The 22,555-nt window shown below is 31.8% G+C and overlaps 1 protein-coding gene across 1 annotated transcript; it reads left to right on the top strand.

The window, feature by feature from the left end:
• The first annotated feature begins 502 nt into the window (after positions 1 to 502).
• On the top strand, positions 503 to 16,951 carry LOC145311856 (sodium/hydrogen exchanger 1-like). The gene is made up of 14 exons (XM_080150862.1): positions 503 to 1,265; positions 1,932 to 2,003; positions 2,847 to 2,910; positions 3,173 to 3,249; positions 3,798 to 3,876; positions 5,325 to 5,466; positions 6,356 to 6,478; positions 6,911 to 7,004; positions 8,318 to 8,453; positions 11,407 to 11,469; positions 11,812 to 11,898; positions 14,060 to 14,174; positions 15,131 to 15,325; positions 16,144 to 16,951. The coding sequence occupies exons 1-14, from the start codon at positions 527 to 529 to the stop codon at positions 16,228 to 16,230; spliced, it is 2,073 nt and encodes a 690-aa protein (XP_080006988.1). The 5' UTR covers positions 503 to 526; the 3' UTR covers positions 16,231 to 16,951.
• Positions 16,952 to 22,555: the final 5,604 nt, after the last annotated feature.

Below are 22,555 nucleotides of genomic sequence, written 5' to 3'. Positions count from 1 at the left end.
ATCTTACGTATGGCTGCCGAGCCTTAACTGTTATATATCCTTCTAAAGTACACACGCAGGTTTGAGTAGTTACTTATGCAAAGCTCCGCATAGATGCCGAGCCCTGTTATATAGGTTAATTGTTATAATTTTCTTATCTTTATATATTGTGAAAAAAACTGTTATTTTTTAAACTTTGCAAAAAATACAAAATAGGAAAGTTTTAGATCAATCATTTACATTTAAAAAAAATCATACTAATAATTCCTTTTTTTATAAATAAGTAAGGTTTTTTTTGTAGTAAGATACCACTAACCACTTAACCAATTGAGTTATCCATTCAAGGACGGTTCACAAAGGTCACAGAATACTTTTTAGGTCCTAAAATTAAAGTTTTGGTTTATTATTAGCTATATTACTGCTCCCTACCTCGAATAAAGCCCCTAGATGCCAGGGAGGGATCCGATTTTAAAATGATGAATTCATTATAACCAATTCAAACTAAAAGAATACAATTTTAAAGTTAGAATTATAAACTCTTATTGTTATGACAGGAATGATATTAGCAGCAGCAATTCTAAAAATCATCTTCCATCACGCGGACTGGCTGGCCAAACTACTACCTGAGTCATGTGTCCTCATTGTAGTAGGTATCCTGGTAGCACTCATCATACACTATGTCATTATAGACGATTTTCTACCCGAGGGCCAGGCGGCTAAATTCCAATTTCCAAAATTTACGTCAGAATTATTCTTTAATGTTCTACTGCCACCGATTATATTAGATTCAGCATTGTCGCTGTATGATAAAGACTTTTTTGATAACTTTATGTCAATTATGATTTTTGCCATTTTTGGGACACTTCTGAATGTGTTCTCCATTGGCTATTCCCTGTATGGTCTGTCCTATTCTGGTATACTTGGAGACTTTGTAACAAACAAGACTGGTATGGTGGAATCGCATGAGTTGAAGCCATGCGAGTGCCTGATCTTCTCGAGCCTCATCAGCGCTGTTGACCCTGTGGCGGTCCTGGCCATTTTTGAGGAGATTAAAGTACACATGGGCCTCTACTTCCTGGTCTTTGGCGAGTCACTTTTCAATGATGGTGTTACCGTTGTGTTATACAACACAATGAACGCTCTGCTGTCTGTGGCTGACGTTGGCATTGTTGAAACGATAATGGCGATTGTATCTTTTTTCTTTGTGGCTGTCGGCGGTGCCATAATTGGGGCGATTAACGGAATTTTTGCCAGTTATATTACAACATTTACCAGTCACGTTCAGGAGAGGAAATATCAATTTACATTCAACATTATAATCTATTTGTGGTTTTAATTAGGATTATATATGTATGATATACTATATACATATTTTATCTTTTACAATTAAACTAATCTTTGGGTTTACAATATTTTACGGCAAGTTTAACATATCAAAGACGATTACTTCCTACAGTGGCAAAGCTTATTGAAGAATAATATAGACTGGTGGTTATTTAGTAATCTAAAATCAACATGAAGTACCAATGAATTGGTACCAATTAAATTAAAAAGAGAAGAAAGGGGATGTTATATTTATAAAGACTAGAGAGAAATGAAGGGAGATAAAAAGTATACATAAAGAATGAAAAATACAGTGACTTAGTAACTCCACTGCTTATAATATCTTTAGATACTTTTTTTGTGCGGTAGTTGAAAACTACACTAAGAAATTTATAAAGCTTATATGAAAAGTACGGCTAACTCGGACAAGCTATTTTCAAAATGTTTGGATTCATTCAAATATTATAGCATAACCTTTTTTCAGTGCAGTGCAGTGGATCAAATATATTCAGAAAAATGATATCATCTCTCATATAGCTAATAAGTTGGAGTATTATGTCTGGTGTGTATTTACTGCCCCGCAGGGTTAGGTATTTTATAATGCAATTGATGTTTCCTATTTAAAAAGGTGGTTGAACCATTAATAATATTCAGCACTGCCTACACTGCATTCTTACACGCGGAATTGGTTCATTGGTCAGGTAAAATAAATTCAAAGGGACAGCGGAAAGTTTCATGTTTGACGTCATAAAAATACGTCTTCGTCTTTTTTTTAAGGGTTTCCTTTCACCCTTCTATTATCCTTTCTTTTTTAGAAGTATTTTTATGACATCATACACGACACTTTCCACTGTTCCAAACTTAAAGACTAGTTATTCATCGCATTGTGTAATTGACAGGTTTCCACGGATAGTAGAATGAAATAGATTAAATTTAGTTTTTTTAGCCCAAGGGACTAATTCATTCACTAACAAAACTGTTATTAATCTTATGATTTTGTTTTACTATTCGTGGGAAATTGTCTATAATAAGAAACTATACATGATTTGTCAGTTTGGCTTAGAAACGGTTTTAATCCAATGTATATTAATCGGTTTCAAACCGTTCTAAAAAAGAAATGGTGCTATTCATAAGTTTGATGTATCAGGAAGTATCAACAAACAAACACCAATAAATAATTTTGGAAACGTTTACTTTTGTTTTGCATGCAAAACTTAAAAACAAGTTTCAATGTAGTTTCGAGGGATTAAAGTAGAACTTTTAAAAACAAATCTACAAATCACCATTGCATAGTAATCCTCTATAATAATGTGTTTTGTACATGAAACACCTTAAATGCTTTAACATTTTTAAAAATTTAGGTCTATGACTGATTTCTACATGTAATCAAATAGACCTATAAAAAGGCATAAAAGGTATAAAAGGCAGGGCTTTTCAACTTAGGATGTAAAAAAATGCCATTGGACAGGAAGTGTTTCATAACTTTTCACCCCTGTAAAACCCAGTACAGGCCACTGGACTTTTATTCATGTATTTTTGTTCAGGTATTATCAGTATTATTGCCTACGGCATCACCATAAAACGCTATGGTTTACAAAATTTACACAGGCAAATCATGACATCTCATCAAAATAAGTTTCAAAAGTAAAAATATTCTTAGTAACATTTTTGAGATTAGAGCACCATTTCCTTTAAAATGTTATATTAGAAATCCTTTGTTAATGACCTTATTTAAAACATTGGAATGTTACATTTTAATAATTAAACAGATAAAAATTAACTTCGTAGGATTGATCGACTAATACTAATTAAATCTCAAATTTATAATTCATACCTTTCCAAATTTGATGAAATTCGCCATGATCCATAGGGACAGTTACACAACTGTTATGAATGCCATCAAGACCCTGGCGTCCACCAGTGATTGCATCATCTTTCTCTTCTTAGGCATGTTCATCTAATATTTAATTTTCAATATTATTCGTGACATTGTACTATCTAAAATACAGAGTAGAACGATGTCTGTCCGTCTGTCCATCTGCCTTTCCGCCTGTCTGTCTGAACGTCTGAAACTTAAGATCTCGGTAACCGCCTGATTGGGCTCTACTATTCAGGGAATATTCTTGGGGGGTGGGACACACCAAACCCCCCAAAAAGATATCCCCCCACCCCTCGAATTTAGTTTTCTTTTTTTTTTTGTAAACAAAACTCTTGAGGGAATATAGATACTAGTTCTTTTGGGGTGGTTTTAAGCTATTTAGTGTGTGAGGGAGGGGCAAACATTAATCGTTATTGTACCGTACCTATCCAAGAAGGTTCAAATTTCAACCCATGCAATGGCGTGCAGAGGCTTTTAACATGTAAAACCTTTGGGGGGTTAAAAATGAGAAGATAGGTTTACCTAATGTTTTGTTTAAGGGTACATATATTATACAACTCCCTTTTTCATGCTTAAGCTTTAACTCTATTTGACATTTTATGAACATTTATGGCAGGTGTTGTATTATTTCAGCTGGAACATAATTTTCATGTTGGCTTTATTGTGGCCACTATTATTCTCTGTACTATATTCAGGTAAAATTATAAGGTCCGTTCATTAGTGAATTGACTCATTTTTGTTGATTAATAGATAAAGAAAAGGTGGTTTCCCTCAAAGAGCATAGCCAGCACTGTAAACCCCCATCCTTCTTATTTTTAAAATAAATCTAAAATTAAGGTCGGGGAAGTTAGTTTTTCCTCCTAATCCTTACTCCTATATTTAACCTGACCTAAAGCAATAAACAACCAAAACTAGGGGGGCCCGACTAGGCACTTAAAGAGAAACCACAAAAAGATATTTTTAAAATAAAAAAAGATATTTTTGTCCATTTATTCTGATTTTTAATGATGATATTATACTTTCCATATTATACTACGCAAAAGGATTGTTGAATATTGTACATTTTATCTGGAATTCTGAGTCTATATTTCCTATTGTCCAAATATCATTTGTAAACACATAATAGTGTGCATTCATTGCAACTAATATGCATATATCTGTGTATATTTTTCCTGTACTATAAAAACGCTTGTGAATATGCGACAGAACTATGAAAAACTACTCTTTAACTTACTTTGTCCATGTGACATCAAATTTTATCTAAAGGGTCATATGAATTAGTTCTGACATATTATTTAGGACTTGTTTTTATCTTCCTGTATGTTTATCTGTATTAAATTTTTTTTAGCTGTTTGTCACTTAAAGATTAGCTGATTTTGTATGGGGAGTTCAAATATTTATACATGCACCCAATAATATGTAAATGTAAAGCAAATTAAATATATTTTGTGCGGACACTACACAAAGAATGCGCTATTACTTCATGAATGAAACCCAAAATATTTGCTTATTGCATCCAATATTTATCACAAATTAAATACATTTGTTTTGGAGAAATAAAAAAAAAACACGATAGGGTCTTAATGTCCGTCTGTCTTCATACTTGAGGGAAAACCTGAATTTCCCGAATACTATTAAAGATAGATAAACAATTTTTCTTTACATTTTATAAACCACTGGCGTGCACAGGGTTTTGTAAAGGGGTGTTTTTTTAAGGATGAGACAAAAGTCAGGTTTTTTTCATGTTGACACCCCTCTTTTGCATGCTAATGGTTGAAACGATACAATTTACAGCTCCATAAGAAGACACCTTCCATTTTCATGTTCAGTTATGACTCTACGGGGCCAGGCAAATAAAAATTCGCATTATACGATAATTTAAATAATAAATCTATAAATATAGATGTATAACCATACAATTACCTGATCCCCCTGTTGGGGACCTTTTTCGTCTGCTGGCAAATTGCTTTTTGCTCTTTTATTGCGACTTGGCTGTGCTTCTCGTCGATTGCTTGGTTGATCTTAAAGACCTCAATTGAAAGTCGACACAGAGTCCTCTCGAAGGGGACATACAGTTGTTTAACCCCTTTCCCCTTTATTTTTTTACTCTAATATCTAAGTAATCAAAATATCATGTTTCCAGGTTTGTGTGGACCTTCCTGCTATCCTGGCTGGTAAACCTGCGTCGTACCCACAAGATCCTCTTTAAAGAGCAGATCATAATGGGCTATGGAGGTCTTCGTGGTGCAGTAGGATTCTCACTTGCTGTCGTTTTAAATGACGAGGTATATATTTTTAAAGTCACTTTATGAATTATTTTTCTTGTGTTAAATAGCGCATAAACTCTATGACAATCGATATGTTTTTACTTGGATGTAGCACCAGATTTTTATGTACTTTGATCAAGTGATGCTAGCAGCTGGCTAAAATAACGATACCCCCGCACCCACCTCTTTACTCCAGTCCCTCCCCTCCTACTGAATGAGGTCTATATTAGCAAGCTAAATTAACGAATAAATTTCGCCTGTCAATATATCAATGTATGTATAATGTATATTGCATATCTAATATATCTTCTATGACTAAGGTTTATTCGTTAGTCTGTTGCTAAAGGTTTTGTTTATAAAGCAGTGGTGTGCACAGAAATTTACCTGGGGATGTGTTAGCCTTATGATGGTTATAACACTCCCTTTACCTTTTCCACAAGTCCATATATTAGAGACATTTTATTGTAATTAATATATCATCATAATGATAAATAAAGTTGATATGATGATACATGTTAAATACTTCTATAGCAGCAATTTTTTTTGCATAAATATACATATTTAATTTTTATTTATGACATTCTTTATAGTATAGGGACTGTTTTCATTTTTAAGTAGTAAAATTTGAAATTTTAAAATAGTAAATTTTTTATCGCATTGTGTTATAGACAGCTTTCTGCGGATGATAAAACAAAAAGATTTAAACCAGTTTTCTTTGCCTCGAAGGGCTAAAGGCCCAGGCTAACAAAACTGGTCATGATTTTATGATTTTAAATTTCATATTTGTTGAAAATTGTTTGTAATACGATGCTGTACATAATTTTTCAGTATGGCTGAGAACCGATTTAAATCAAGCGGATATTAATCGATTTCTAAGCCATCCTGGAATAGTTTATTTTTCATTTAGGTCTGGTACAAGGAGTTGTTCTTGTCCGCCGCGTTAGCCATGGTGTTCTTCACTGTCTTTCTGCAGGGCAGCACCATCAAGCTCTTCGTTAACTGCCTGAACATCAAGAAGTCTAGCGACAAGGTATTCATAATTTTATTTAAATATGTTAAGGTTTCTCATTTTTATTTTTATTTTTCCTATGAAAGAGGAAGGATGTTTATTTGCATGTTTGTGCATTTGTCTGTACGTATAAATCTCGCTAAATGCTAAACTTTTTTGAAGTAAATCTTTTTAAACCTCGTAAAGTTTTGTCCCGTATCACTTCGAAAAAATTAATATCCCTTGGATTAGAACCGGCTCTCTGCCATACAGAAGAATTATGTCTATCATCGTGTATATCCATTTTTTATGAATAAAACAGTGTACAAGCATAAGATTAAAATCTTATATTGTACATTTTATATCTGCGGAAAGCTGTTTATATTACGATGTGAGAAATAACTATTATCTAATTTTGGGGTACATAAGAAAAATGATTGGTTCTAGAAAATAAATATATTGAATGGTAATCAGGAACCACTAATCTCCCATGAGCTGCAGTCCAGCGTGATGGATGAGGTCATGAGTGGGGTCGAGCTCATCATTGGCAACAAGACTAGGGCCTCAGGTAATTTATATGTCGGTTTTCCCCAAAAAAGAACTTAAAAAAATTAAATTGAAATGGTGGGGATTGTTTTTATATGTGCTTGTGTTTAACTTTAGGTTAGGTAAGGTTAAACTATATTGAACTAGCAGGGTTAAGGCCTTGCGCAGAAACTAGGCATAAAAATAACTACATCTCCCCCTTTATTTTAAAATTATCTCAAAACTTAGGGTGGAAGGGGGGGGGGGGTGGAGGGGTAAAGCACAAACTCTAATTTTTAAATCTATTAAAATAAATTTGTCTTTTTGCAATCTTTAAAAAAATTATCAAGTTAATACAATTTGTTTATTTTTTTAAATATAAGCTTAAGCAGATATATTTTAATATTTTTTTTATTTACCATTACATTTTATTTCAATAATATTTCTAAAAAAATCTAATTATTTTTGATGAGAAAATCCATTATCCAAATGCATAAAATCATATTTTTTGGTGAATTAGATTGTTGTAAAGTATATACACAGAGTTTATCATACTCATAGAAATGCTGCATTTCCAATCCTAAACCTATATGATTAATTTCCATTTCTATCTGTATCTGTATATCATAAAGCTATACATATCCAACAACAGTGCATCATTCTTATTACTATTTCAACTTTCAGATAGAATGTTAAGCCCATGGTCTTAGATACACCTTTATTAATAACAAAGTTCTGGAAAATAAACAATTGCCATTATTACAACAGTTAAATTTACAACAATTAACTAAAATATAAAACAGATTATTCAGACACAAATTTTTTAGAATTCTCCTCTATAAAACAAAGTAGAACAATGTCTGTTTGTCTGTCTATCTGTCTGAAGCTTAAGATCTCAGAAACCGTTGTACCGACTGGGCTCTACTCTTCAGTGAAGATACCTACTGTTCCTGGTTTTAAGCTATTTTCTTGGGGGTGAGACACCCCCAATAAAAAATACCCCCCCCACAAAAAAAAAATTTCTTTTTAAATAATAGAATAATTTTGAAAGGGAAGGGGGAACACTCATTACCTCTTTGGGCGAAGCCAACTGTATTATAAAAAGTAGTAAGAGTTTTTTTTTTCTGAAAGTTAAGATCTCAATAACGATTGTGCAGAATGGTTTCTCTATATTAACAAAGCTTTAAATTGGTCTTGTTTAAGGCTATTCTATCTTAAAATCTGAATGTTTTTATGGTTTCAATTTGTTATGGTATACACATATCTTTCAAAGGCATAATTCAAACAAAATTCAAATTTGCGCGTTGCGCATTTGTCCCACACCCATGTTAATTCATTTAATTTGTGTGTGCACAGGAATATGTGAGAGCTTCTTTGCCTTTGTGGATAAACATCTGAAGAAAGTTCTAATCACAAATGAGAGCCTCCAGCTTCTACAGAATTATGAGAAAATTATGTTGGATGAACATTTCACAAATCTGTATGCGCCCAGGAAAAAATAATGTTTTATATTGTATTGTCACCATTTGGTTGGTTAATTTTATTCCAAATGGTGCAGCACCGTGCAGGATTTAATAATACAAAATAATTTGATTGGATTGATAATAAACAAAACAAGATCAAATATATATGTATTTAGAAATCCGTTATAAAATAAGGAAGTTGTAGTACATAGTACATAAAACCATCTAATGTACTGAAATTTCTTAAATTACAAAAAAAACTGATGTAAGAATACAGGATGTTTGTCTGTCTAACTGTGTTGTTTTTACTGAAAGATCTCTCAAACCACTGGACAGATACAGTCTGGAAAGTTTCACATTTTATTAGACAGGGGCACTCCACTCTCCAAAGAAAAATTACCACTTAAAAAATTCTCCCTCCCCTGCCCACAATTTTTTCTCTTTATTAAAACTAATAATTTAGTTGATAGATACTTCTCTCATTTTGGAATCATAAAGCAAAAATAACTTTCTTCTTTGTTGTTACGAATGAAAATAAAGAAGAGTAATAATATAGCTTCCATATGTAGTATGTAGTTAGCAAAAAGTTCCTTTCTAACAAAGGTGTACCAGTGGAAAGGGAATTAGTAAAAAATATCTTAAGGCTAGGCTTGGACAAGAGCATTGGAAATCAAAGGGGGGGGGGGTGTGGAGTTTTTTTATTTTGTTAGGTTTGTATCATTAGATAGGGTAGTTTAGTCGTTTTTAAGCCTGCAGGATTAAGGCACCGTATGCATGGGCCAAAAACACATTGTGTCGCTTTTATTGATTATGCTCAACGTTTTTTAGTAAATTAATTGATTACCTAACCATTTATCCCTGCTGGCAAACATAAAGAAACTCTGAATTTAAATTATTCTAAAAACGTAGGAATAAACTCCTTTTTTTCTGTGTTGTGATGCCTGGAGAAATTATTCAGCGCACAAAGTTTTGGCAACCCACGATGTGAGTTGCAAATGTGCAATATTCACCTGGCGAATTTTTAGCATAGTTGGTCAAAAATGTGGTAATTTCTATCATCGATATTTGCAAGAAACTGATATCTCTTATGATGCAATAATTCCATAATTAATAATAACGGGAATGTCTATGCTTTCCTATATTTTCTAAAATTGAAATAAAGAGGGGGGGGGGGATATCTAATCCGGAATGGCCTTAACCTTGTGTGTCCAAACATTTAAACCAATAATTGTAAGGGGTATTTTATGTATCATCATTCGGGATGTACATACATTTATCGGCCATTGTCTAATCTCTTTAGATCCCTGGTTTAAAGTGTAGAAAATATCGGCGCTAGGATGAAAGAAATAATCCAATCCATTTGAAGTCTTAAATAAAAAATCTTACAGTAAATGCCAAATTTCCAAACAGCTATTATTCTACTTTAGACAAAATTAGCGACGAGTAACTTAAATCAATTATAAAAAAGACAACTTAAAAAAATGTTGTTAGCGAGGTGTGATTGTTTATTCCAGCGCAGTGTGACTATATGATGCAGAAATGCAAATATTTTCTGCATAAAAACTGTCAAAAACTGTTGCGGAAACCTTTAAACACACAAACATATGAGAGAATAGATTCTGCCTATTTTCTATAGGCAATTTATTGTTTAGTTTTTTTCTTAATAATTAGGACAAAATAATATCTTAATGAGTATTGCCTCAAAGTTTCATAAATGACCATTATTAATAAGCTTAAACCAAAGGTTTATTTAAATCATTTATTTTCTGTTAACCAAACAAAACTTATTTATAAACTATTTTGTACTTTTCCTCAATAGCTTATCGAGTACTGAACACCCTCACTTGTTTTTAAAACAATTTTAAAGTAATTTAGAAAGTAATTAAGGTTTTTTTACCTAAAGAGCCTTACCCCAAAAAGCCTATCTATGCGGGGCTACACATTACCCGAGTAACCTAATGTAACGGTCTAACCTGACCTAAGTAATAAGAGACAACGAAAGACGTTAAGTTTTATTCTCGTATTCATTCGAATCCGGTGGATAGGAACCGGTTCTCATCCATACAAAAAACTATGTCTAGCATCGTATTATAAACCGCTTTCTACAAATATAAAAATGTACAATCATAAGATTAAAACCAGTTTTTTAGCCCGTGCCTTCGGCACCTCGGGGCTAAAAAATCTGGTTTTAATCTTAAAATTGTACATTCTATATCCGCGGAAAGCGGTTTATAATACGATGAAAGAAATAACTAGTATTGTATTGTAAATTGTTTAGTGCCTTGATACTTTGGATGTTATTAGCCTGTTCTTTTTTTCTCTATACACAAAATAAATGCTCAGCAAAGCTTTGAATTGAGTTATATGTTATAGTTTACCAAACATAAAAGTATGCAAAGAATTTTATTTTCATATGGTACAAATTCCAATATACCAATAAATGTACATATTTGTAAAACATGATATTATGATGATGTTAGTTGTAACGTAATATATGTATTTACCTATAGGGTATGTTAAGTTAATAATTTTTAGTTTTTTAGAGTTCTAAGCAACTGTCTTTGACTTTAGTAGTAAATTGAATAAAAAAATTAAGTTTTCTTTAATTGCATTGAAAAAGCCATTCTCCTTAATCTTTTTGATATCGCAAAATGCGGTTACTTAAAGTAAAAAATCTACAAGTTTGTTTTTGCTATAAAACAAATATGATAATAGTTATTTCTCACATCGTATTATAAACAGCTTTCCGCGGATATAGAATGTACAATTATAAGATTAAAACCAGTTTTTTAGCCCCGAGGTGCCGAAGGCACGGGCTAAAAAAACTGGTTTTACTCTTATGATTGTACATTTTATATTCGTAGAAAGCTGGATATAATACGATGCTAGACATAGTTTTTTCGTATGGATGAGAACCGGTTCCTATCCACCGGATTCGAATGAATACGAGAAATGTACTTAAAACATAATTTTTGAAAACAGAATCATTGCTGAGCAACAGGAGAAGGTAACAAAAGCAGAAAATCTGACCAAGAAGGAATCCAGGTAAAAAATTACTTTATTGCTATAATGTTGAGGTTGCTTCCTCCCCACAAAAAAAAAAAAAAAACATTTAATGTATTATCAGACGGCATACTCCGTAAAGAGCAGATTCCAATCGGTTCAACAGTTAACAGACTTTAAACTCTCTTATAAATAAGTTTTTTTTACAATTAAAAGAATATGGTATTATAATTGTATTTTTAAAACATTGGTGAAGAAGTGGTTTAATTCCTAAACCGAAAATTTGTTACATAGATTACTTTTTTAACAAAGAAACATTATCAAACTTTAATCATTCAAAGAAAAAAACATATTTATATTCTTTAAATCTTTTTTAATTTCTAGACGCAAGCTAAAGCAAGGTCTACAGAACTCACAATGGGACAAGTTGCGAAGAGGAGAAACTTGGAAGGCGGATAAATCTGATTTAAGGTAAGATCGTAAAGTGTGACACGCCCTATAGTTCTCAGAGAATGTCAGGTTTAATAGAAGGAATTTGAAGTGGAAAAAGAGTGGGGAAGTTAATACTCAAAAAATTTTAAATATTAAATTTTTCCACGTATGACAAAAAAAGTTGGAAATGGGTGGGGGTAATACCCAATAAAACTATGAAACCAAAAAAATAATATTGCTTGAATTATTTAGTTTTCTTTAATAAATAAAGTGAAAACTGTACATTTTATGCACAAAAATTTATGTTTCTACACCCCCACCCTTCAAAAAAGTAAAAATTGGAAAAAGTGATGAAAATCCCTCAGGCAGATGCGGTATTGAAACAGACAGACACTTTGCATAGTGTATAAATTTCAGGTCCAATAAAAAAGGCTTAGCCAATATTCTATGAATAATTTTATTCAAACACTTTCACTAGGAAAAACTAGAACAAAGATGACAATTTATAAAAATAGAAGCAGAAAAATAAATTTAATCTTTAAAGTATTTTGCCGAATATAGATACAAACCTTCTTTCCAAAAGCTTGATAAAAGCAGGGTCACATTTCTATTATTTGTAATATCCAAATGAACAGTATACAAATATCAGTAATACCCTTATGAATAAAATTCAAATATGACGAACTTACAAAAGTAGTATAGAGTAGTTTACCTACCAAAAAAAAAACTAGTTTAATGTTTTTCTGACAAATCGTGTGCAATTCCAGTAAAACATTTCGTCCTAACATCCCCTCAGTCGTGAATGGAGCGAGCAACCATAACACCCCCTTTCCTTTTTTAAATCGTTAAGGTAAAGCACGTTGATGCTTTCACCAAAGTGCCCGATGATCACTGATCACCCTACCTTTTCAGAAATATATTGAAATAAAAGAGGGTATTTTTTCTTCTATGCCGAGCCTCTTAAGGGCCCATACCTGCGAAGGCCTAATCTTATGGGACTTTCCATTACCTAAGATAAAAGAAAAACAAACAAATGAAAAAACTACTTCACTACCCCTGTTAACAATTTGTTCAAAATAAGGGTGGAAAAGGGGGGGGGATACTAAAGCTCAACACGGTACTTTGTGTGAAAAAGTTATATCAGTTAAGTAATGTTTAAAGAGCCCCATTGGATTTAAACCATCAAAAATTTAAGCAAAAAGAAAATGAAAGGAGGGGGTATTTTTGATCAACTTGTTGTTTAGAAGGATATTACCTACATTTCTACATGAGTATTTGAACCTGGCTTATACAAAGTTTTCTCACTAAACATTTTCTTTAAAGGAATTCCTTTCTTAAACGAGAATTTGGGGTAGATGTGCGTATATCTTCAATTCAATTGCGTCCACCTGATTTTGGGAGAAGTATTGGCTTCATCATTGTCCTATATTCGTGTATTGAAATTATATACAGATTCTACAATTTTTATGTTAATCACTTGACAATTAGTCTTGATACCCCATTTAGGCTGAGGAACAAACATAATAGATTAATTAGACAAATCTAGTGCAATTTAAAGACATAGGTGGGTATTTTCGATATCATATAGAGATACATCAAATACATGGTAGTAGGAAAGACTAAATCCTAATTTATTAATCATTATAAATTTTCCCTCGTCTATCCCACTCTTAAATCTTATTTATGAGTACCATATCCTCCTTCTAAATTTAATATTAATTTAGATTTAAAATGTTGAAAGGTAAAGGAAATTTGTTGCTTTTCAATTTTCCAATGGATTTAAAGTTCTAAATCTTGTTATATAATTAGTTTTAAGATGTGAAATATGACAAATATGAATAACTTTATTTTATAATTTATGAAAATGAAGTTTTTCGTTCTTTGCTTTTAAATCTCTTATGTTACATAATGTTATTACAAGCGGTTACGCCCCTAGAGGCCTCTAGGGGGCACTTGAGGAGGGGGGAGTTGAATTCAATAACCCATTTCTTTTAGATTTAAAAAGAAAATTTTAAAAATTGAAAGGGTGGTGTTAACCTCCTCCGAAATAGTTATAAACCTTCCCAGGACCTATAAGAAGCTACCCTGTAATCGGTTTAGCCGTTAGCGAATTTCTTCGCAGACAAAAAAGCTTTTTTCTTTAAATAAAAGAATATTGCTCTTTGGGGAGCATCAATTCAATCATCTCTTTTTTATTTAGATCTATAGTTGACCAACTAGAGGAGAAGAGAAAGAAAACACAGGCAATGGCAGACCAAGTTCTCGAACATTCATCAGAAAATAGATACATGGATATGCTGGATGGTCAGGAACAGGTATAAGTAATTATAATATTCTGGAATATTCTAGAGAAACCGGATACATGGATATGCGGGATGGTCAGGAACAGGTATAAATAATTATAATATTCTGGAATATTCTAGAGAAACCAGTTACATGGATATGCTGGATGGTCAGGAACAGGTATAGATAATTATAATATTCTGGAATATTCTAGAGAAACCAGATACATGGATATGCTGGATGGTCAGGAACAGGTATAAATAATTCTGGAATAATATAGTGAAACCAGATACATGAAATGGCTGAACAGGTATAAATAATCTTAATATTCAGGAATACTCTAGAGAAACCAGATACATGGACATACTGGATGGTCAGAAACATGTATAAATGATTATAATATTCTGGAATAATCTAGCAAATAAAGTTGGTGAAGGCGCGTATTTAAAATAATAAATTTTGGTACAATAATAGGCCCTGAGTCATGAAAAATGTTTCCTATGACTAAAACACATGTCCTTGACGAAAATGCAAAAACAAAAATAGGTTTGTGTTTTTCGTGCATTATACATTATAAAATGTGTTTATGATGATAATTTCATTTTCCATAACATATGATTTCCAGAAAATACTATTTTTATTTTCATAATATAGTTTTATTACACGAAGCATAATAAGTTAAAACGCTAACATTATTAAAGTTCCAAGAGAGTTGTAGTCTTTTGTTTTATTATCTAACATTATGGAAACTCAATCCTATTTATGAAAGCATCACATAGGCCCTAGAATAGTTTTAGGCTATGTCTTACCCCTTGAATACAGAGCCCCTAGTGGCTAGTGGCGCAGCCGCTTTTTGTACAAAAACTTTTTACATTGAAATATAAAATGCTATATTTTCAAACAAGTTTTGCTTAAGTAATGTAGTTTGTTTACTTTTGTATCCATGGGCAAGACATGCAAGAATAAATGTCAACTAGTATTTTTTTAGAATGGCAACAAAATGCCAACTAAAAACCTGAACGTGCCACCAAGCCTGGAGCAGTCCGCCACCGCCAACTGGGGCGCCCTTAGGCGGGCCAGCAAGCGGACAATGAGCATGAAGGTGGTGTACGATGAGGTTAGGACAAGAGACAAGGCATCGCGGAGGAGTAGTCCTTCACCCAGAGTCAATTCTATATCAGAGGTAATATATGTTTCTATTTGGAAATGGAAACGGTTATGTTCATATGTCACGAAGCAATACAAAAGAAGAAGAAAAACAATAAACTGTAATAATATTATGGCTTGGATGTTACACTAGATTTTCATGTTCTCTAATAAAGTGAAAAGCAAAGCGGGCTAAAATAAAGATACCCCCCTATTAAAAATTTATTACTCAATTTGCTCTGCCGTTAGGACGACCTATTTAACTTGTTCTGGTTATAAAGGAGATGTGCTTATTATGACAGTTTATATATTTTATAGTTGTACTCTCTAAATAATATCATCTCTAGCCTTCCAACTTTCATTAGATAAAAGAGTTAATGTAAACAAGAATATTATTTCCAAAATATATTAATAAATTGTTTTAAAAATATTTAGTTTATTTAAGAAGTTACGCTGATATCGGCGAAAAAAGTTAAATTCATGTAAATTATTTCAAAATCAAATTTACTTAATGAACATTAAATTGTAGAACTAACATCTATTTTTAATTTCTGTATCTCTCCCTACGAAAGAATTTACTCTTAATAAGTTTTGTTATCTGTGCACCAAGGGAAATATATTTTGTGCATTTTCAACATTATCTTACTTCACTTAAGTTAAATATCTTATTTCGGCCAGGGAAGAAGATCCATACATATTTTTACTAATAAATTTATTTAAACTAAGAGACAAGAGACCAGGATTCTATCAATCTTCCATTACATATATTTTTTTTCATGAATTATTAAGTTTTATAAATTTCTGGTTTTAACTAAAAGCGTTTAAAATAAATAATGATGAAATATATTTTGTTAGGAAAATGAGCCCACTGAAGCAGAAACTTTCTTGGGTGGTGATGGGGATGGCAGAAAACGAGGAACTACAACTTTCTCACCTGTTTAGTATTGTGAAAATCTTTTAGAACATGTTCAAACTGTATTATTATTAAGCTTTCTAATTAAACTAGGCATAAATAAGAATAATTCCTATTAATTTAAAACTGATCAATATCTGTTATTTTAGGCCATGACTTTGGCATCTCTGGGCTAAAAAATACTGATTTTAATCTTATAATTGTACATTTTATATCTGTGGAAAGCTGTTTATAATATGATGCGAGAAATAACAATTCCTTGATTTTAAACATTATACAAGTTATAGTTAGATGGAAAAAATATGTATTATACCAACAGACATTTTCAATAAAAATATTAAATTAGATATTTTTTTAATTTGTACCTTATTTGTTATTTTAGATAATCTAAGTAATAAGTTTAATCTATACTAAAATAAGGACATTAAGTTTTTATCATGTTGATTTATGGGCATTGCCTAAATAAAAAAATTTTCTCTATTAAACATATTCTCTTGGTAAAATCAAAAATGAAAATACTCAATTATTAATTACAATTTATTCTTTTATTAAGCGTATAAAACAAGAATTAAAATGTTATGTTTTGTTTTTAATGTTTTATTATTGTTAGAAGAAATAAACTGAAAAAACAACCATAAAAACACATTTAATTAATTTATTTAAGGTTAATCAGTTATGTTTTTATATTGTATAATTTAACCAAAAATAAATGTTATTGAATTTGTTTTCATTCATAATAAAGTATAAATTTCTGATTATTATTCAATTAATAAAAACATGTTATATAATATAAACTTACTTTTATATGACTTTTCCCTTTTTATAATTAAATCTTTTGTTTGTGAGTGCATCTTCTCTTAAACTACTTTATACAAACATATCACAGTGACTCTTCAATTCTACATTTACTCCAGATTAAAGTTAATCACTATAGTATTCTAGCAGCTGTCCCTCTAGCATCCAGGGTTCTTTGATAGTAGGGGAAGGAAAACCCAAGACTTATTTCTAAAAATATAATAGTCTAAAACCAATGCTGAACAAAACTATTAATCTATCAGTTCAGTAGAAATCTTATTTTTATATTAAAGGATAAGTAGTAAGCACTAAAATATTTTGTCAATTAGAAGGATTAAATTAATACATGTGTGGCATTGAAGACATACTACATAGCACACATATATATGTATGCCATTACCCTGAAGAAATAGTTGTTTAAGATAATGTTGCTAACCCCAAAGGTTGCATTTAGTTTCAGTGCATCAAAGCAAAATGTGGCAATATCCTTTTTGTTTCTATTGTAACTTTAATATCCTTCAACCTTTCAATGCTGGATAATTGTATGTAGGTGCCTAATCTAGATGGCCTTGTAAAGATTTGTGAAAAGACCATTCTTTTTTTTTGTAATTATCAGAATAAAAGTGCTTGGCACATTCAAGTTTTAGTTCTAAATGATAAAATAAAAATCATATAGTAGTAGATCGAAATTGGACCTTTATTTCCTTTATTATCATCAAATGATTTGAACATTAGCTTACAGGTTTTAATTTAACAATTGTTGAAAATATTTTTTTATGATATAAAGTTGTAAAATGAAGCTTTTCATACACAGGTCTATAAAATTGGAAAATGTTCAAAATGCATTCAAAGGATGAAAGAATTAAGAGATGAAGCCATGAATAAGGGATATATCCATTTGACATTGTATTTTATTTATTATTGTTGCAAATATAGAATTGATGGACTATGCCTGTAATTTGATATAAGTTGATATTGATTAAGTTATTTTTGGTTAAAAAAATCAATTTGAGCAATTAAGTAAAAACATTCATATTATTATTAACAATGATTGGCATTGAAATGTATCACCTTTTAAAGGTATCTATCCGGTTCTTTTAAAAATATTTTTTTATTCACAGCAAATTTTCCGTCTACATTTCTGTACTAAAAAAAGTATTCTAGCACAAGTAAAAAACTTTCTATGAGATACTATCTCTACTGACTTTTACTTAACCCAACCTAACCTGAAATAATGCACAAACTATTTTGTTTACTTGTTATAATTAAGGGTATAACTTAAATGTGAAACCATCTGAAAATTTACATTCTTACGTATTTTATTTTAAAAAAATATATGCCCTGTTATGATATCCCTTTGTCCCTGGCTCTGAATAATGTATAGAAAATGGTGCTGGGGTGAGGCTTATTAAAGAAGGATGTTAATATCAAGGGTCTGGATTATAGAATTATCATTTAAATATGGCTATTACAAATATAAAAACTATAATTTTTGTATGACTATGTATTTTTTACTAGGTAATGGGGGGGGGGGGGGGGGAGGAGGTAGTAAGATAGATTCATTGACAGGTTGGTCAGGGGTAACTGGGTAAAAGGGTTAATTACCTCCCCTCCCTTCAACAAATTTGGATTATGAGTAGGAACCACTACTAGTCTCAGCTCGTGAGACTTGTGCAAAGTATAAAATAGTGAACACTTATTCGACCAGAAAAATTGTTGGCTCCGCATACCTGGATTACCTTGGCCTATATCTTATAGACCAGCCTTTTATTTTCAACAGTAAGAAAGAACAACAATCTGGTAAACAATTTTTTTTTCTAGTGTAGCTTTCCTATTATTTTTTAAACATTGTTTTTTAGTTCAAACATCATCTATGAAATTTGTATCTATTGTTCTAAGAAAACCAACCTTTCGCCTATAAAATTGTTTTGGAGCAAAAGCTTTCCACCTTGTCTAAACATGCAATGCTTAGGCGATTTTGGGGTGTGTTTTTAAGAGAAAGAGATAAAAAAGAATTAAAGAAGATTTACAAATTCTTTTAACATTTTCTTGTACATTAAAAATTTCAGCCAGGTCTTAATTTGTGGAAAGGTTGAGAACTCACAATATGTATGTTTGGCTTTTTCACTTTAACATTACAAAGGTTTCCAATTCAACTGAAAGGTAGTTTGTCTGTCTGTGTATTTATAAAAACCAGCTAAAAACTTTGTGGCAGCATTTGTAGCAACATTAAGTGTTTATAAGTTGAATGCAAGGTTAATAAATGTATAAATATAGATCCAAACAACCACCTGCCTCAAATGGTGGATACCCTTTTAGTCTGCTAGAAAATTGCTGGAAAGCTGGTCAATTTGACTGTTTATGAGCAAGGTTTTTAACTGTTAACCCCCTTTAATTCTTATTTTTTTAAGACTTAATCATTTTTGGTACTTTCACCCAAAACTATATTTGGCTCTACTTTTACAGGCTACTCGTCTTTACTTTTTTCAAAAATGTACTATGCTGGAAACCGCCGAATGATATTAAAAGTAAGGAAGGTAAAACTTATTCATTACAACGTTCCTAAATAAATGGATGAGTCTGTGTAAAAGAGAGGGAGAGAAAGGAGAGGGAGAGATAGACAGAGAGAGAATGAAGGAAAAGAAACAATGAAAAAAATAATATAATGATATTAAAGTTAAACTTAGTTAGAGGGACATAGATTAGATCTCTTAAACTTCTGTAAGTGTAGGTATTTTTAGTAGAGTCATAATATACTACCGACTACTCCCCTAGAGGCCTCTAGGGTCACTTGAGATATTTGAATATGTAAAATCGACACTAAACTTTAATTAGTTCTGTAAAGGAGTACCATAGAAGTTAGGCTAGAGAGACAGGCATTATGTTACTTTTATATAAGAATATTCAGCGCTCTCTTAATAATCACTTTTGATTAATACAAATATATGTTGTTAAAAATCTTGAATTATTTTACTTTTTCCTTTATTTATGTAAATTATATAGTTGTTAATAGAATGAGAGTAATATGGAGTGGGCATGTGGCAGGGATATATAGGGATAAGGCATTTATATACACTCCCAAAAAATCATTGTTTAAAATCATTGTTAAAAAAAGTTTGAGCATTGCTAGTTTGTAATAACAATCCTTATACTAAAGTAACAAGATGTTTGTGTGTCTGTGTATCTGTGTGTCTGTCTGTACTCAAGGATCTCGCTAACCGCTGAACCGATCGGGTTCTCCTTAACAGGGTAGCTTCTCATAGGTCCCGAGAAGGTTTATAACTATTTTCTTGGGGGGTGGGACACCCCCAACCCCCCTAAAAATGAAAAATTCCCCCCCACAAAATTTTTTTAAAAATATTTTAAACTAAAATTAAAAATGAGGGGGGCACCCCCCGCCCCCCCCCAAATTTTTTTTGCCCCCCCCCACAATTTTTTTTACTTTTTCTTTTAAAATCTTAAATAAGAAATTGGGTTATTAAATTCTACAATCTCCTCCTCAAGTGCCCCTAGAGGCCTCTAGGGGCGTAGCCGCTAGTTTAACATAAAATAAAAGTCCCGAATGATTTTAAGCCAACAAAAAAAAGGGAACTTTGGTTTGCGAGTGTAATTTAAATTCTAACATACCCTTCATCCCTGGTTTGTTGAGCTGGAAGGTTGGATGTGGTATGTTTGTCAACAATTCTCACAGCATCCTAAGGACTAAAAATGTAACCTAACCATGGTCTGGATTATAGAATATAGACGCAAAAAAATCAAATGATGACTAGCTGACACACCTGTAGAATTATAGATTAGAATAATTTTCGGGTATAGTCCCTTTCGTAACATCGCACCTTATGGGGCGATTCTTCGTATCTTTCACAGTAGCTTTTCTCCTATTTCTAGCCCCTGCAGGGGGCTCTATACCTGCGGGGCCAATTACCTAACCCTGTGGGGCAATCACCTAACCCAATCTAACCTAACCTAGCCTAAAATAACCTATAAAAAGCGATGTTACGAAAGGAACTATTCCCGAATTTCCTTGGCCAAAAATATCTAGAGTTCAGGTTAAAGCGATAGATCCAACAAGTAAGGGTTGTGACGTTCATCCACCTAATTCATAGTGATATTTAGAATGATTCTATCTGTATTTGAGTGAGAAGTAGGGGAGGAGAATAGTCAAACCTCAAATTCGAATTTTAGTTTAATAAGAAAGAAAAAAGGAACGTTGACGTGTTTTTTTTTCTAGGGGCTCTCTCAAATAGCAGGGTAAAGTGTCCCTTCTCCAAAGTGTTATGAATTTTTCTTTGACCTACAAGAGGCTTCACTGTAAACAAGAACAATATCGGTTTAGTGATGTGCAAGTTCGTTGGTTTCAAACAAATAGTCACACAGACAGACACCATGTTACTTTTAGGTAATTATTTTTTTTAAAAGATAATAATGCATTCCTCGAAAAACTTATTAAAGAGAATAATTCGTATATGGAAATAAAAATTAAGTCTTTAGGGGGGTTTTTATAGAGAGATAAGGATAATGGCACATTTCTATTTTTGTCTGATGTTAATTAATTAATCATTGCCTGCACAAATTGTTGTTGTTATGGTCTTCTTATCTTATCAAAACATAATGACCTTACACAGAGGTTAACAAGATACAAGCAATTCATGATGAAAAAAACAGATTATCCATGTTTTATAGTTATTATGCCTATGTTATGTAAACCGATTAAAGGTTTCATAATATGTATAAACCCAATTTGCTGTTTGACAGCAGTGTAATATAGTGATTTATTTACACTAGCTTGTGTATCGTTACTGTTTTAGTCTATTCTTATACTTACTATTTAAAAGCAGCGGTTTTGAGGGCCTTTCTTCGTATGCTAGCAAATTGATTTTTGCTTTTTTTAGTGATTTTGCTGTGTTCATATTTCCGATGCTATTGGCTGATACTCAAACACCCATAAGAAAGTGGCACAAGGTCCGACGGGTGTAACATACAGTTATTAAACCCCCTATATTCTTTTACTCTAATGTTAAAAGAACTAAAAAGAGGCAATCAACGACTTTTGAAAATGAAAGGATAAAATTATATTAAAAAATGAAAATTGTATGACAAACCAAATGATCTACAGACAAGCCTAATTGTGATAAGTTTTCTTTTCTTTTCCAACAGACAGATAGTCTATTAAAATGTTATTGTTTTGAAGAATAAAGATTATAGATTATTATCAAAGCTTTTAGGCCAAAAGGGTGTAAATAAAATATAGTTTTGGTAAAATTTTGTTTTATTTAACACAAATAAATAATGAACACACTTCTAAATCCATATAAGCTGACCTTTTACTTGAATTTCAGACCGACTTAAAAATAAGGTAGAAGATTGCCACTAATCATTCAAATCTTTTCTTTTATATACTGTGTTATTAATTATAAGTTTTGTGTTTATAAAGTATCTATAATACAAAGTAGCTTAATGTCTGTCCGTCCGTCCGTCTGACGTCAGTCCGTCTGAAGCTTAAGATCTCGGCAACCACTGAACCGATCAGATTCTACTCTTCAGGGAATATACCTTCTG

This window comes from Acartia tonsa, chromosome 2, assembly GCF_053477335.1.
Source record: "Acartia tonsa isolate MP-2025a chromosome 2, ASM5347733v1, whole genome shotgun sequence".
Classification (NCBI taxonomy): Eukaryota; Metazoa; Arthropoda; class Copepoda; order Calanoida; family Acartiidae; genus Acartia; species Acartia tonsa.
This window is presented reverse-complemented; position numbering and strand designations above follow the sequence as displayed.